Source organism: Micromesistius poutassou (genome assembly GCF_964030765.1).
Source record: "Micromesistius poutassou genome assembly, chromosome: 13".
Taxonomy (NCBI): domain Eukaryota; kingdom Metazoa; phylum Chordata; class Actinopteri; order Gadiformes; family Gadidae; genus Micromesistius; species Micromesistius poutassou.
Window position 1 is genome coordinate 10796008 of NC_140283.1, and position 17063 is coordinate 10813070.

Sequence of the window (17063 nt, forward strand, 5' to 3'; positions counted from 1 at the left end):
ACAAAACCCACTACTCCTGTGACTGAGCCACGATCGCTCATTTCTAAATGATAGTTAAACTGAACTGACTGGAATGGATGGATAGATGGGGGGGGGGGGGGGGGAAACACCCCGTAAAGCATAACGTCCATTTACTGTAAAATAAAAGGATATATTTATACTACTTTAGCATATCCAGGATCTGGATGCATCAACAACACATTTATTGGGGGAAATACATTGAAACAGTAGTCATTTCATCTATGGGGGCCTAAAATCACACATAAACCACACAGTTGATTATTAAACACTTAAACAATTAGGAATGCACACATCACTAGCAGTTACAACTAGCGTATGTACTCTATGTGCTCTTGTCCAATCTATTATTGTTTTGCTACATAGCAGAAGACCATTCATTTGGGGTGGTGGGAATATATATCATGATTGCTACAAGGGCATTTGTTAGCTACCTGTAGATTGGAGCCCCAGTGAGACTTGCCCTCCAGCAGGGCATCCAGAACCCCACGGCTGGGCTCTGCACTGCCCGGGTCGTTGCCGCTGACCACATAGTAGGACGCTCGGACCCTCTTGAAGAACTCCTGGTCCACGTTCTTGGCACTGCAGTGGTTGGGCACGTATGCCAAGTCCACATAGATGGGTGGTCCAGAGGGTACGGCTGCACCGGCCTTTGGGGTTGTGTTCCCTGAAGCAGAATCCAAAGAACCTTGAGAACATCACTGGGAACACCTGTTATTACTTTGAATAAAACATTTTTATTTTTTGCCAGGTATTACTTGAGCATATAGCTTCATCAGCTAAATTGAGCTAATATGAATAGGTTGATGGTTTAACAGTTTCACTTTGTGTTTAAAAAGTGAATAAAGTCTACCTGAGGCAAACAGCTATGTATTGTTAAAAAAATAAATAGAAAAAATTAACTGATTAAAAACCCTGACTGACAATTCCAAAATTGAGATAACATCACCTGGACTATTTTAGCTAACTAACCCAAGCCGTATCATGACAGTAATTATATGAAATTATAGAAAACATGAACAGACCTGGACTGCTCTTCACACCGTTGACCAAGAGCTTTCCAGGGTTGTTTATATCAGAGCGAGACCCTTGAGTCTCGGACATCTTGAGCAGCCTAGAGCTTCTCTCTGTGTCCCTCCTCCTTAAAGAGGCGGAGCGCGATGAGCTGCCCTCCTTAGTGGACTGCTTCACTGGGGTAGTGGACCTCTTCCTTCCCTCCCCCTTCCGGGCAGGAGAGGCTGACTTGGGTTTGCTCTTCCTGAGCACCTTGGTCGTCTTGTGCTCTTTCTTGAGGGGTTTCTCTGTGCTGATGTGGTCCTTGAGGAGAGCCTCCGGGTCCACCATGCAGACATCTGGACGTGGAGGGTCTGGGGAGGGGTCCTTCATGGGTGTGGGAAGAGGGTCCTGTGTCTTCTGGGCTGACCGAGGTGAAGGGGGTTGATGGCCCCCTCCGGCTCCAGAGGCTGACGTTTTGTCCACGGGTAGATGTTCCGCATCTTCGTCCGAGTCCAAGTTCCCCTCTGCTGTAATGGACGGGCACTCCTCTGTCTCCGGTGGCACGTCTGAGTCGGACTGCGAGGGCAGCGATTCGCTCGCGCTGGTGGGAGGCGTTTCCTCCCCGGCTAGCGTCGCAGCCAACCCAGACGGCATGGTGCCTGGCAACGGGTGTGTCCCCAATCCAATTTCTCCACTGGGAGTCTGAGCATGGTGGCGCCTCTGCTTGTGAGATCGCCTCTTTACAGAGTGCTGCTCGCGATCGTCTTCATCCCCCTCTTGGGAACCATCGCTTTTTTTGTCCTCCTCCGTTTCGTCACTGGACAGCTGGTGGAGGTTGGGGTTGATGAAGGACGGAGAGAGCTCCCCCTTGCGGTGGGCATACTCACAAGAGGAGGATCCGGGAGGAGAGAAGGAGGACGATGGTGCTCCCGCAAACAGGTCAGAGGGGCGGTCAGATTGGGCGCCCACAGCGCCAGATGACTCGATTTGTTGTGTAACCTTAGTGGAAGATGAGGAGGAGCTGTGTAGAGTTGACATCCATTCCATTGGTTCTAGTGTCTCTTCATCGTCGTCCCCATAACCCGGAGGGGCAGTTGGGAAGCTTTCTGGCTTCTGCAGCATCTCCCAGTCAGATAAGCTACTTTTTCTCCTAAGTGCTAGCTTCTCAAGAGGCATGGCTAACGTGGTTACCTCCGGGTCTTCTTTCCTGCAACTATCTGCTTTGGAGTCAGCAGTATCTTTACTTTCCTCTACTTTGCTGCCTTTACTTGTTTGGCCATCTAATACATGTTCACTTTGCTTCAGATTAATTTCAGTGTTTTCTTTGACTTCATCTTTCTCTGTGGCCCCCTGTAAGAGTTGAATCGGTCCAATGCCGAACCCACTTGAACCTGAGCCCTCTTGAGGCTCAGCGATGAGGGTCTGATGTTGCTGTCCCTCATTTGTTTTGGTCAGGTCCTGTGTGTCACATGGAGTTTTGAAATCTCCATAATATGGTTCATTGGGGCTTACAGATGTTGTCTGTTCATTTGTTACCATAGTCACATCAGGTCCGGGAACTGCACTCGAAGCAGAGGTTACAGTGACTGTCTTTGTCTCTGTAGTAATTCCTTCTATTGCATATGATTCAGTGAGGGATAGTGGTGCATCTTGCACAGTCACTGTTGTTTTTAGACATTCAATAGGACAGGGTTGAGTAAAGACCTCCAATTCAGCTGCGTGGGATTCCATTTTTGCTGTTGGACCTAGGCACAATGTGTCAGAAGAATCAGCCCTTTGTGTCAGGGAAACATCAACAAGGGCTCCTGATATAGATAGATCCCCTGGTGGTATGTCTGGTTGGGTACTTTGTAGAGGTGGCACAGATGCTATGATTTTTGGTTCTAGAGGATCAGTGCTCTCTTTGCTGACAGATTCTGTCTCATTGGAAGGAGTCGACACCTTTGAAACACTGGATGCAGTTGTCGTAGACTTCTGAACCACTTCCATGTACCCATCTCTATGGGCTTCACCAGAAGGAATTTCCTCCTTAAATAAAGTAGCACCAGACTCTTCAAAAGGGCCAGAACTTGTCGTTGGCTTATCCAATGTAATCTCCTCACCGAGGATTCGACTAGAAGAAACAGAAGCAGAGGCTGTTGAAGAGTAACTATGTGATGTAGAGGAGAATGTGGAAGAGGAGTATGTTATAGTTGTAAAAGTGCTCGCGGATGAGGCAGATTCCCTGTGTGTCTCGGTTTTGTCTGCATTGTCATCTGAACTCGGTGACAGCCTTTGGACTTCATCTCCCTGGTTGTCCTCACTTGAATGAAATACAAGGGAGGACTCTGAGGGCTTCCTAGCTTCTTCTTTGTCCTTCATTTCAACTTGATGATCCTTACTGTAGGAATGATCCGATGGTTTGCACTGACCAAGAACAGCATAGCTTTCTTGAAGAACAGGGGAGGCACTAACTGGAGACTTTGGTGAAGACCCTTTACCGTCTGTTATAACAGTGCTGGTTGTTAAACCACTTCCAGCCACTGGCTCACTGGGTTCTTCTTTCGTCAGGAAGCATGCTTCTGGTAATTGAGATTCCTTGGCTGTTCTTGACTCAAGCACTTGGGAGGCAAGAGTATCCTCAGCTGTACTCACTTGTTTGAGAGAGACAGGCTGAGGATCACACTGAAAGTCTGTATCTTCTATGTTCTTACTTGCAAGCGCTGTAGCAGTAGATTCCTCTACTGTATTGAGAGGACTTGGTGATAAAGGAGTTATTTTGTCTTTATCGTCTTTCATGGTTTCAGAAAGCTTTAAGATGGTGGGATCATGTGTTGTTTGGAGTTCTGGTTTGGGTGTCTCTTTTTGCATATCTTCCTTCTTTGTCTCAGTAGGTTCAGAAGTAGCTGTGGTTATATATTGTTCATTTTTTAAAGACATCAATGATAATTCCGAAATTGCAGCTAAGCCCTCATTGGTGTCCCCAACTCTGGAAGTAGAAGCATCCTCAGCTGCATTACTGCTGACCTTTTCCCCAGTTGAAGTGATATGTTGAGTCTGCATTTCTCCAGTTGAGGCTTCTTTCTGTGTGTCAGCATCATCAGAAGCGAGTCTGCAAATTTCTTTCTCAGATTTCTCTCTAGCCCCTTTCTCGATATCTGCATCACTGGCAGCCTCTCCGTCTTCTTCTTCGTCCCCTTCGTCCTCCTCATCCTCCTCATCATCATCGTCATCAAAATCTTCTCCTTCCACGAGCAACCTCTTGTCTATGCCACTATCAAACCTTTCTTTCCTCTCTGAAAAGTCCTGCATGCCAGAAGTACCAACTTGACCCCGATCAGACGTGAGGACATTGTCATCTATTTGAGGGCCCATGAAAGAGGCACCAGGAGCAACACTTGAAAAGCTTGCAGTGTCCTCTCTCTCACCAGGTGATATTCGCTGTGGTAAAATGTCTTTTTCTGCTGGAGAGTATCGGCCTGAAGGAGATCCTTCTTCTTCAGTATCAGATGATTTATTTTTCTCTTTCGATGACTCTGCAGTTGCATGCTCCCTCCCTTTTTCTGTCATTTCCTTCTCAGTGAATTTTTCCAAAGCCAAGGAGGCTGTTGTTGATGTTTCTTCTCTGAACGAATGCTCTGCTACACTGACAGAAGCACTTTCCCTTTCCCTCTCTGCACCAGTACTTGTCTGGATATCTGAAGCAGGGATTTCCTCCACCCCATCTTTCTCTTTCTCTGATTTCTCTGGTTTGTCCTCTTTCAGGCTAAAGTCACAGGTGCGATACTCAGCAACCTGGGCCATTTTGTTGTCCTGAATATCTGTTGGCGAGAAGCTCCTTTCAACATAAGGTGTGGCTGGTCTTTCTTCTCTTTCACTCTCTTCTTCTTGGCCCTTTTCTCTGTCTTCATAGATTGGAGAGGCACTCTGACTGTGGTGGCTACTTCTTTCGCTCTCCGTAAGGGACACTGGGCTGTAGTCAACCCTACTGAAAGACAGTGGTTCGTCTTTGCATTGGTCGTCAAGAAGGGACAGGGCCCTGCTGCACTCTGCCTCACTGGCTCTCCTGTTGTCATCGATGCCAAAGTCAGAGGGTGGAGCAAAAATTGGGGAAACATCGCCTTCTCTCCTGGAGTCCAAGTCTTGGTCTCTGAGGACAGGCTTTTCATATGGATCATACTTAGAGACACTGAACTCTTGCTTTTCCTCTGGTTGGCTCTCGCTTACTCCTTGGTTCCCTAGGTTTATTTTATCAATGCTTTCAGCTCCGACCGCACCAGCCTGTTCAAGGACATCTGACACACTCTCAGAGTCTTTATCCAACACAAAATAAGAACAAGGTTGGGGTAATCCAGGAGATGCAACCTCTCGCTCTCCTTCCATTTCCCTCTCTGCCTCCTTTTCTGGTTTTTCGTGCTCGTTTAACAAGTCGTCTTTTGGCTTTTTGTCGGGAATCGGATCAGAAGCTTGGTGCTCAGTTTGGGGGTGCTTATCCTCACTGACTTGACTTTCAGTGGTAATAAGTGCTAAGCTCTTGGGTTGGCTGTCAGTGATTGATAATGCTGATGGAATGTGGCTGCTTTCTGTTGATTCAGAGTCTGATATTGGTATATCTTTAGAGCTGGGGACAGAACAATCCCCTTCTTGTCTTGAAAGGACAACGCTTGAGGTTGGTTCCTCTTCTGATGTAACCACACTTGCTTGCATAGTAAGTGGTGCAGGGCTGATTTCAGTTTCCATATCTTTATTTGGTTCTGGTGCATCTTTTAGTTCTTTCCCAAACTCTTTGATATCTTCATCAACAGAAGGTTCCTGCATTGTAAGTGTAGGTATGGCCACTGCAGTCTTTAAAGGTATAGTGTCTTGCGTTTTCTCACTAGCCACTTTCTCTGATGTTTCAAATGAGAGTGGTTCAGCAGAGATGTCATGCTCCGATTGTTTTTGCTCTACTGACAAAGGTCTAGAACCTGCCCCACCCATGCAAATGGTTTCTTCCTCTTCATCCTCTCTGTCTTCATCAGAAGACTGGACCACAAATGCAGGCTTGGATAGTATCCCTGGTTGATCAGGTGCTGCACATTTTATGGTCTTTTCCTTCTCTTGTACCTCTTCTTTCTCCCACTTTTCCTCTTTGGTGCAGTCAACTTCATGTGGGTCACACTTTTCTACCTCCACCACAGCCTCAGAGGCGATGTTATCTTTTCCTTGGCAAACATTTGTTTCTCCTTCATATATGTTAGGATCCTCTTTCTTAGCTCTGCCCCCTTCTGCTTCATAGGTGTATTCCTTTTCATGCTCTTTCTCCATTTTTTGTTCTTTAGTCAGCTCAGCCACATGAGTATCATCTTTTTCCTTTTCCTTCTGTTCATCCTCAGTGGTGATATCCTTTGCTTCCTTATCTTGCAAAGCCTCTTCTTTGTGGCTCCTGTGGGCTGCAACAAGGGTTTCATCTACCTCTTTCTTCTGAGTTAATGTAGAAGATGTATCTTCAAATGTTTGCTCTGACTTTGTTGGAGTGGAGGGTTGAGAATCATTCTTCAGAGCTTTTTCCTCCTTAGCTCCCTTTTCTTCAGAAACACATGAATCCTTTTTCTCATCAGATTGGGGTACAGCGTCTTTTAGCTCAGTTTGGGTAATATCAGATGGAGAATACATCTCTAGGCCTGCCTCTCCTCCTGAATGTGTCTCTTTACCGTTGTCTGTGGAATCAGAAGTCTGCTTTACTAGAATGTTATCTGTCACAATAGTAGCTTGGGCAAACATTTCTCTCTCTTGTCCCTCATCATTTTGTACTTGTTTTTCTTCTTCTTCGATAATGGCCTTAACATTTTCAGTGGTTGAACTAGAAGAAATGTCACTTGTTTTTAACTCTGCTGTGCTCTCCTCTTCATCCTCTATTTCTTTGGGCTCTATGGCATCCTGTATTGTTGCTACGGCCTCCTGCATTATGGGCTTGATATCAGAAGCATCTACTTTCTTTATATTTAATTCTTCATCCTTAACAGACAGAGCTTCTTTTCCCTTGTCTTTTGCCTCTATGAGCAGTTTCACATCGGTTTTCTCTTCTTCTGGACTGGCATCTTTCTCAGCCTCTGTGCCTAGTATGATATGAGAGAAAACATCTTTACTTTCCTCCTCCTTGATGGAGGATACTGGTGAAATGTCTGGTGAAATGCCCTTTCCATGTTCCTTTATTGGTTTCACTGTGGAAGTTTCCCCACTAGTCATTGATGACTCCTTTTCTTCTGCCACAGCTGATGTAACACACATGGCTACTGTCTTAGTTTCTTTCTCACTCTCTGGCTGAATAGTGTGCTCAGCATCTGAAGTACTTCCTTGCATGTTTTCATTGGGTGGTTTTGTAGCATTGAAATCCTCTGTATTTGCTTCATCATCATCTTCTGTTAAATTAGGATGTTTAGCAGTAGTGGTAGGATCAGTAATGCTCTCATCTCTTAATTCCTGTTTGGAATCCATGGTAGGTGATTTGAAGCCACTAGTTGTATCCCCATTCAGATTGAAACCTTCCACCGTCTCTGGAAGTTTGACAGGAACACTATCTGTTTTACTCATCTCTTGATCTTTGTCCTCTTTTGTAGGTGGTTTAACAAGAATAGCATCATCCTTGACCAGTTGTTGTTCTACTATGGCTGGTTCAGCAGCACAGCTATCATTCTTGCTGAAAGCCTCCCCATCCTTTTTGGTAGAAATAATTGTAGAAGTATCATTGCTTTGGTCCTTTTCTTCTGCGACCAATTCAACAGTAGAAGACTTATCTTTACTGTTTTCCTCAATGACGACTGATTGAGAGGACAGGTTAACCTCTTTGGCTGTAACTAAAGTGTCTATGAGGGTAGGTTTGATGGTAGAAGTATCATCTGTATCTTTCTTCTGTTCCTTCTTATCTTCAGTTGTTAGTTTGACATCAGAGGCCTCATCCTTATGTTCCTTTCTTTCCTCTGTTATGTTTGTTTTGTTGGATGTTTCATCAATATTCATGAGCTCATCTTTGGAATGGTGACCATCCAACGTATCATCTAATTTCATCGCTTTGTCTTCCTCCTGGTTGTCAAATGTTTTTGCATCCTTTTCCATCTGCTTTCCCTCCATATTGTTTATTGGTTTAATATCAGACATGTCATTGATGGCTGCCTCCTTTTTCTTCTCCTCTATGACTGGTACAGCAGCAGGTTGAATGTCAGTTTCTTTCTCCTTGAGCTCCTCTTGAACTGGTTTAGGATGTAGTGTTTGGTCCTTTTCCGTCCAATGTTTATCCTCGATGGGTTGAACATTTGAACTACTATCCTTATCTGCCTCTTTTTTGTCCTCTTTCTCTTCAATGTGTTGAATATCAGACACATTGTCTTCTTTTGTATCTCTCTCCTGTACCTCATCTTTGAGACATGTCATCTCAGCAGTAGGCTCCTTTTCAATCCCATCCTTTTTAATATCAATCTCAGTTTTAATGGGTCCAACATCCAAACAATCATCCTGTTCCTTTTGTTCTTCTTTGGCAAGCCCAATGACTTCTAAATCTTTTTCTTTCCTCTCATCTTTAAGTTGTTTGATCTCAAAACTCTCTTCTTGAACGTTATGTGTCAGTTTTTTGTCATCCTCAATTTTCTCCACATTGTATGTTTTATGATCGGCTATCTTTTTCTCTTGTTCTTCATGAATGACCTTTATGACAAATTGAGCTTCCTCTTCACCATGATGCTTATCATCATCATTATCAGCAACTGGAGGTGGACCAGGAACAGCCACTATAGGTCCAATGTGGTGAGGTTCTCTTTTAGTTTCCATCTCACTTTGTGTGGGCAGTTGTTCACTCAGAAGGACTTCAGTGGTAGAATCCTTTACTAGCAGGTTGGCATCAGCTTTCTCTGTTATTGCTGCAGCAGTAGGATGAATTTTCTCTTCCAGCTTGTCTTTATCTTTTGACAATGGAGGAATTGTTTTCTCTGGCTCGTCGAATTCTGCAACCTCTTTGGAGACCTCAAATGATTTATCTAGCGTTGGTGACAACCCTTCTGACTTTTGTGGGCCTTCTTGTTCTAGTTCTACCGTATGTGTCTTTCCTTCTATGTCTGTATCATCTTTCTTTGCAGCATGATCCTCACCCTTGACAACAACATCAGGAATATGATCTTGTGTTTGCGACTCTTGTTCAGGGAAGGATCTGACTGGTGACTGACGTAGTGGAGAATGAGCTGGACTTGGGGGGCCAGAGTGTGGTGGTGATGCCATCTTCACAGTGCTGTCATCTGGACTAAAGCAGCGCTCTTCACTCTCTGAAGTAATAGAACCTGATCCAAATGGCCTTGTGGGCACAACAGAGGAAATTTCCTTAGCAGCAATTGAATGCACACATACCTCTTCGACTGGTGGGTGGACAGGTTTGCTATCAACAGTTTTTGAACTTGAATCATGGGTGGGTTCAAGGCTTGTTTCTTTGTCCTGCAATAGTTGTGGGCGGGCATAACTCTCTTGAAGTTTTTCAAGTGACATGTCAATGTTGGGTGTCTGGTCTTCTTCCTCCTCATCCTCTTCTTCCTCACTATGAGCTTCAGTAACTTCAGCATCTGTGCTTACTCCAGAGAAACCACGGTGTGCGTCATCAGATGGAGACTTGTAGCACTTGTCCTCCTCCAAAGAGGATATCGGTGACACAGTCTCAGCAGAGTGTGGGACGTCCCTGGTTCCCTGGTTGGCCTCAGTCGGATTTGGCAGGGAAACACTTTTCACATTATCCATTTCTAAAGAGCTTTTACATATTTCTTCAACTTGTGGTGCTATGGCCGGCGCCAGGTCTTCGGCAATAGAGGTTGGCAGTGAGGATATTTTGTCATATTCTGTAATGGAGGTTGCAGAGGACACATGCTCTTCTTCTGCCAATGGAGCAGCAATGATGTTGGTGTACGCAGACACCTGCTCCTGTACACCGGGCATAAAACCTTTATCTGACAAGGCAGCAGCTTGTATCTCTTTCATACCATGAATATTTACAAAGGAGCCAGTCTGATCTGGAACAGAGATGTCATAGGTACCAACATCATATTGAAGGTGTGGTATTCTGTCCTCTGCCTCCTCGTGAATCTCCTCATCGGAGATGGTCTGCTCTGTCTCAGAGTACCCAGGAATAGTCTCATCTTGAATGTAGGAGATAGGTTCTGCGGCAGGAATATTATCATCTTGAATGTAGGCAGCAGCGACACCAGCCTCTTGAGCCACTGAGGTTATCGGTGCTGTGGCCCCATCAACATGTGACAGGTATCCTTCCTCATCTTCATCCTCTTTGGCTACAGCTCCAAAATCGGTTGCCTTGTGGTGTTCAACAACCTGACTGATGTGATCCAATTCGGTATCTTCAGGTTTGTCCTTGATCTCCTCATCTGCTATTACATCCAAGTCTTCTACCTCCTCTAACTCTGCCTTTTCAATAGCTTCATCTTCTGCCTCCTCTTCCTCTTCTTCCTCCTTGGAATGAGCCTGTTTGAAGTCTTCTTTTTCCAACATAGTAGAGAGCTTTGCTTTCTCCATTTCTTCTACTTCATGCTTCCTATCAAGGGCATCATCTTCTTCTTCTCCTATGCCCATGTCTTCCTCTTCCTCTGTTTCTTCCCTTTGAGCAGTTGGGGAATCTCCCTCTTCCTCCTCCTCCTCCTCCACCTCATCATTAAGAAGGAAGGCTGCTCCTTCATCCTCAAACTTTTCAGCCTCAAAATCTTTCTCTCTCTCTTGGTTTGATTTTTCATCTTCAACTCCAGCATCAGCCTCTGCCTCTACTTCTGAAGCCAATACCTTTTCAGGAGACAAGGTGCTAGGTAGAATTTCCAATATAGTTTCTTGTGCTGTTGGCTCCTCTGCCACTTCAGCAATTTCAAGTTGTTCTGAGGATACTGTTCCAGTTTGTTTTAGGCTCTCAAAGTCCTTGGTAAGATCTTCTGGGCTAGATGAGGCAGACAGGCCTTCAGTAGTTCCATTCTGTTGTGTTGTAGGCTGTAGAGTTTCAGCCACTGGTTTCTCCACTGGTTTAGGTTCAGCAGTCTGTGCCTTGGTTGCTTTGACTTTGCCAGTCTTGGCTTTACTTGAAACTTTAGCTTTGTGTAAGGTCTTCCTTACCTCTGGGGTCAGAGGTTTTAGGTCAGGCTTTGTAATCTTTCTCAGCTCAGGCTTAGATGTGTCTTTCTTCTTAGGATCTTTAATCTTTCCATCCTTCTTTTCATCTTTTTTCAGGGAGTCATCCTTCTTTACTTTTTTGACCTCTTTCTTTTCCTTGTCCTTTTTTTCATCCATTTTCAGTGTTCTTTCCTTTGAGTGCTTCTTTAAGGATTTCTCCTTTAACAGCTTTTTCTTCTCTGGTACCTCAGACTTTGATTTTAAAGTTTTGGGCTTTTTCTCCTCTTTTTTCTCTACCTTATTGTCCTGTACAGAATCAGTCTTCACCTCTATGGCAGCTGGAACTTCATCTTCTCCATCAGTTTCTTTCTTGGAGGGTTTTGCAGTGGTTTTTGGAGAGGCTTTGAGACTCTCTTTGCTGTCTGTTCTTTGCTTCAGCTTGCTCTGTTTTATGACAGGTGGTGGAGTCCCTGAAGCGATGTCCTTCTGTGTCGCTACTGGATAACGCAGGAAATCAAGGTGCTTTAATTTCTCTAGGCCTTCCAGAATCTTGTTCTGGGGTGCATTTCCAGGAAAGAGCACCCTAACAATCTTTTCAGATGGGTTCGCAGGGAGCCAAACAACTAAGGCTGTGACTGATGTCAGATAGGGCACAGATATTTCCCCCTCTTTGCCATTAGAGAGCAAGATACCAGTCTTAGCCTTACTGTTACCAGCCCATTTCTGCATCAGAAACTGCATCTCTTTACTATCTTTCACAGGGTTGAGAACATACATATCTAACTTGCCCACTCCCATTTTGTGGAACAAGGTGATGGGCTCAATTGTGTTGCTGACCACTCTGCAAAGAGGTTCTGGCTTGACTCCCAGTTTATTCAGATATTGCAATGTCAGTGAGGCTTCTTCAATGCTGCGCTTGACCTTGAGATTTGATTCAGCCATGCGTAGCTTCTCTGGTACATTGAAGAACACCACGCCAAGTTCTGGCGAGATCAGGTTCTTCATCCACTCACTGTAATTGGTGGAACCCTGGGACTGCTCCTCTTCCTGCTCTGCTACTTTGCGCTGAAGGAGCCCATTGATGCCTGGTAGATTGTCAGCTCCAATGTGTGTGAGCAGTATCGAGTCAATGCGGTCCAAGTGACGGACGAGCTTCCAGAAGCATGATCTGCGATCTGAGCCTCCATCCACCAATATGTTGAATCCATTCACAGCAAAGAGGGCGGAATCTCCTCTCCCTCCGGGGAAGATGTAACAACATGGCTTGGAGAGTTTCAGGAACCCTCCAGAGGTGGGCGGCTCCAAGAGGTCAAACGGTGAGGGGACGTCCACAGTCTCAGAGATGTACTCTGTGAACTCGGACACGCCCTCCATTTTGGGCAGCACAGGGTCAGGGTTCACTCTGTATTCTATGAAGTCCTGGAGATGTTTCTGATGTCCCAAGGAGCTCCAGCCCACCTCCCCACGGCAGGACACAGTGAGTGTAGCCGGCTGCTTGGGGGCTACTGTGCCCAGCAAATCACTGACCTGCAGGAGGGAGATATTTAAATGTGTGCTGGTTAGCTATGGTATAAAAATGAAAGAAAATGGAAAAGAGAATACTTTATGGTCTACTTTTGGCATGCAAAACATAAACATTTGTCTGTGCTTGCATGTGCTGAAATCTGTCACCAAAAAAGGGGTTAATTACAATGACATGCTTCTACATAGAGGTGGAGGTGGTATATAGAGGTGATACATGTATCGTACCCGAGGGTCAGCCAGGAGTTGTGAAAAGGTCTGGTAGGTGAAAAGCCCAGTTTGAAGGAGAAGGTCACCGTGATCTGAGCTCTGGCCACTCAGGACCAGGAGCTTATGTCCTGCCGAGTCTGCGACCAGAGACTGGATCTGGGATGACAGGCAGAGAAAAGAGAAATAAGAAAAAGGAAGGAAATTAAAGTGCTAAAACAAATTGCAGGTAACTTGCTATATGTGAATGCAAATTGTTTGCAATGAAATCCAAAAACGAAATATGTAGGAATAGGTTTTCGCCTATTCCTACAGACAGAATGAGGGCGTTCTAAAATAAACATCCATTTGGAGAAGACGACAGCCCTTACCTCTGATGTAACCGTCTCTTCTGACGGGTTGACCAGTACAACCGTCTCTAGGACATCACTTCTGTGGTATAGGGTCCTTTGCCCTGTGGGACAATATTTAACATAACACAATGTTATGGCAGAGACAAATGTATATAGACAACTTTATACAGATATTGGAATTGGGTTGTCACTTTCACTTTCTGTTTACTGTTCTAAATTAATGTTTTATTACTATTTCAATTTAGGTGAATCACTAAAGAGCCAATGAACCCAAAACAGTTTTGTTTTTGGTTTAAAATATGGTAATTTATCTTATACGATCATCAACATAGTAATCTATGCCATTTTATCACTGTTACTGAAATAAGTGACTGCTGCGTCCGAGAGAAAGCTTTTCAGACACTTACAGTATAATGCCATGGTGTATGCGGATGGTGAAGCTCTGTCTGAGCCTCTGTCTGGATTACTATGTTCAAGATCAAATAAGACGAATGACTTGAAAAAAGGGGGTTTTGGGTTCACTGGCTCTTTAAGTTATCTCTTGAGTCATATGCCACCTGAAATAAGCAAATTCCGGTGGCAACTATGGTGGTGGCCTATTTGTCTACAGACTTATACGTATTTACTAGGTCATATGAGCTCAACTTCTTCTTCTTATAATTATTACTAATTACTTGTAAGAATGGGAACTGAGCTGCAAGAGCCGATTGTAGTAAGATTCCCATCCCGGGCAAATTAGGTCATCCAAGGTTTTCCCTTGTACGCTATTGTATGTTGTATTTGCAACGTGAATTGTAAAGTATAATAAATTAAGAATATTTATACAGCTTGAGGCTGAGCGGATTTCCTTCAAGAGAGACCTTATTTGCTGCATCACACATAAACGACACAATGCAATTCAGACAATACATTAAAAGACTTTTGACAATGAACGACTAAATTGACTAAAATAACAAGTAGAAACTTTATGGCAGAACAACAACAAATACACCGCTCAATCGATTTGTGAGACAAGCCCTTTCAAAATACATGTATTCGGTTTGCTGAACAATATGAGTTCATTTATGACATCAAGCGAGCATGCACAGCAAAGGAGGGAGGAGCGTATCCCACTGAGACTCTCACCCCCTGTCCCCCCCCCATCTGCTTTATCAGGTGAAAGAGAGAGAGAGGCACTGCATTAGAATCTGTCCCCCTCTGGGACCCAGTGGCGGGGGGGGCGGGGGGGGGGCACATTGTACCAGCTGACACTGGTACAATGTGATACTTTGACAACAAAGCCCCTTCTTCAGTCATTCTGAAACTGCTGTTCTCCCAAACATCACAACACACACGTCCCAATGAGATGGCTGTTTAGGCTGCTGCTCTGTTCTGCAGACACCATAGTTGTGTGCTGCTGTGAGTGTACAGTTGATGGAATAGGAATTCAGGTGGGAGACATTGACACCAGGATAGCCTCCAGTGCTCAGCATTATCACTGTATCCATTCAATGCAAGGTCAATGACTTTGTGTTACATACAAAGGGAAGGACAGAGGTAAAAACAAGCATGCATGCATTGAGTCATTTTACTTAAAGTCATTTTACATTTTACATTGTATAACTTTCCACAACATATAATCGATTTCTAGTAGGATTTTAGTAGGATTTCCCCTCCGTTGATGTCATTCCATGTTGCTTGCAATGAGCCAGTCATAGGATCAACAACTCTCCATCACACAGAGTGAGTGTAAATAGCACAAGAACAAACAGCTCTTCTTGAACAACGGCAGAGTGATTACTGTAAGGCACTGCTGTGAAGACACATGGCTGATCCGCACCCCCTGGTACACAAGTGCTGCTGTGTGTATTATAAAGAACAAAAGCACAAATAAAGAGAATCTTATTGAAAGGTACAAACTACGACAGTAGCACGAAGGCGCTACACACCATCTGCTGGGAGATTAACTTTGCGAAGGCCTCTTCAGGCAGGCTAAAAATGTGTTTCCCATCTTGACAATATATTTTATAATTTTCAGCTTGGCAGCCATTCAGCATTATTATATTTCTTCTTGCTTTTCCAGACACCATCATCCACGTCACAGTGACATTCCCACTGAATGCGCTGAGAATCCAGGACTTACATACAGCATAATGAGACTCCAGTGTAACTTGTCTCATTAGGGCTTAGATTTTGCCTTCATAAAATGCTTCCCATATCTGTGTACAGTTGAGATAGCTGGCAAGTAAAAACAAATTTGAGAGTGCTTAAGCTGCTTAGTACATCAGTTCTACCATGTCACCTAAGGCTGTGCTTTTGATCTTCATGTACAGATCTCAGTGCTGCACTTGCATTATTGGTACACTGTTGTCGGATTCTGGTGGTGGATGCAAAGCCTTCAACTCAGCAAGACAGTTCTAATAATATTATCTAAGGTCACAACCTCTGAACTTAAAGCACACGTATTTCTAACTCCAGCACAGACCGATCCGGCAGATCGGTGGACATTGAACATCACAAACACTTCGGTCCCTTTCAACCCACGGACATCGCTGTCTCATGTTTGATTTGCTGCTCCAGAGAAAGGTTTTTCACACAAAACACACCCGACGCGCATCCCTTCAGCCTTTTTCACTGACCCGCTTGATATAAATATCTGTGTCTGAACTTCCAAAAGCGGAACACTTGTTAAAAGAGACAGCTTAATGGTGTGCCCATCCACCCAGGCACAGCCACCGCACTGCTCCAGATACTGCTCCACATTTAGCACACCTTTGGGAGTGGGAAGAAAGTTCAAGGAACTCAAAGACAACAGGTTCAATAAAGACCTGACACGTCGTTGCTATTATATATTCAAGAAAAATAAAGATAATGTACACAATTCTTGAAATATGCGACAATGTTTGGTCTTAGGCACTGCTTGGAGTCGATTCCCCTTAATCTTCAACCGGAAACGTAATAATATGCCTGATGGTACTTTGACTACATAGCTGTATAATTGAATTGCCGATATGATATGGGATGATATTATAGTGCATAAAACAAGACTTAAATGGATGTCAGGAGCCCAGATAGCACCAACCTTACAGCCAAACTCATGACTTTAGGTCCAAAACATTTGGGACTATCTGATACAGCATTCTAAATATAAAATGCTTGTATGAAGTAATATCTAAGAAGTCAAGCCAAAGGTAGGAGGCCAAAACAACAAATTATATTTCCACTTCATTAAAACATCAAACAGTGTCTCCACCGCTCCAAAAGTGCAATTATTAAGCTATTCACTTCAAATGTGCTTAACTGACAAAGGAATCCCCAAATCTCCTTATTGGTTAATAAATTAGATCTTAATTAAATGAAGAGACAAAGCTGAACTTAATAACTCAAGCACCATCCAATTAAACATCAACATGTATTTGAACGCATAGACTAAATAAATTGGAGCGCACAGCAGACAGTGATCGTAATCTAATGTGAATAATGTGATTTGACGGTCTGGGATTAGTAATGAAGTGGTGGATAGTGAACTGGAGATAGTGTAGAGACAATGCAAAAATTCCAATGCCGATTTGAGGGTCCCATTTTCCCTGTATATCACCCCAGTAATGCAGCATCACACCAGGTAATCTGGTCCTCTGATGAAGAGACTGGATGCCCCGTATCACTGCTGAGTCACTGCTGCTGCATTGAAGTCTGCAATGGCACGCAGATGAGACTAAAACTTACTACTCAAAAATCGATACAGGTTACGTATCAATCAATTGTACATTGTCCAAAGTCAGAAAGCATGTGATAGCTTATGCATTCTTATTGTGTCCCGTGTGGCTTTCAATGCAGGATTCTACAGATGAACTATATTATCTCTCCACTAGGCGCTCCTTGTTGTTAGGG

General features: G+C 44.1%; 1 protein-coding gene across 1 annotated transcript in view; it reads right to left on the reverse strand.

The window, feature by feature from the left end:
- Nucleotides 1-160: 160 nt before the first annotated feature.
- Nucleotides 161-17063, reverse strand: part of LOC311357863 (uncharacterized protein) — a gene marked incomplete at both ends in the record, with an annotated part of 34093 nt that continues 17190 nt past the window's right edge. Inside the window, 7 exons of the mRNA XM_084477884.1 lie at nucleotides 161-181; nucleotides 453-685; nucleotides 1044-2498; nucleotides 3117-3420; nucleotides 4021-12639; nucleotides 12862-12999; nucleotides 13212-13294. Of these exons, the coding sequence (XP_084334010.1) occupies nucleotides 161-181; nucleotides 453-685; nucleotides 1044-2498; nucleotides 3117-3420; nucleotides 4021-12639; nucleotides 12862-12999; nucleotides 13212-13294 (10853 nt within the window). The remainder of the gene's footprint in view (nucleotides 182-452; nucleotides 686-1043; nucleotides 2499-3116; nucleotides 3421-4020; nucleotides 12640-12861; nucleotides 13000-13211; nucleotides 13295-17063) is intronic.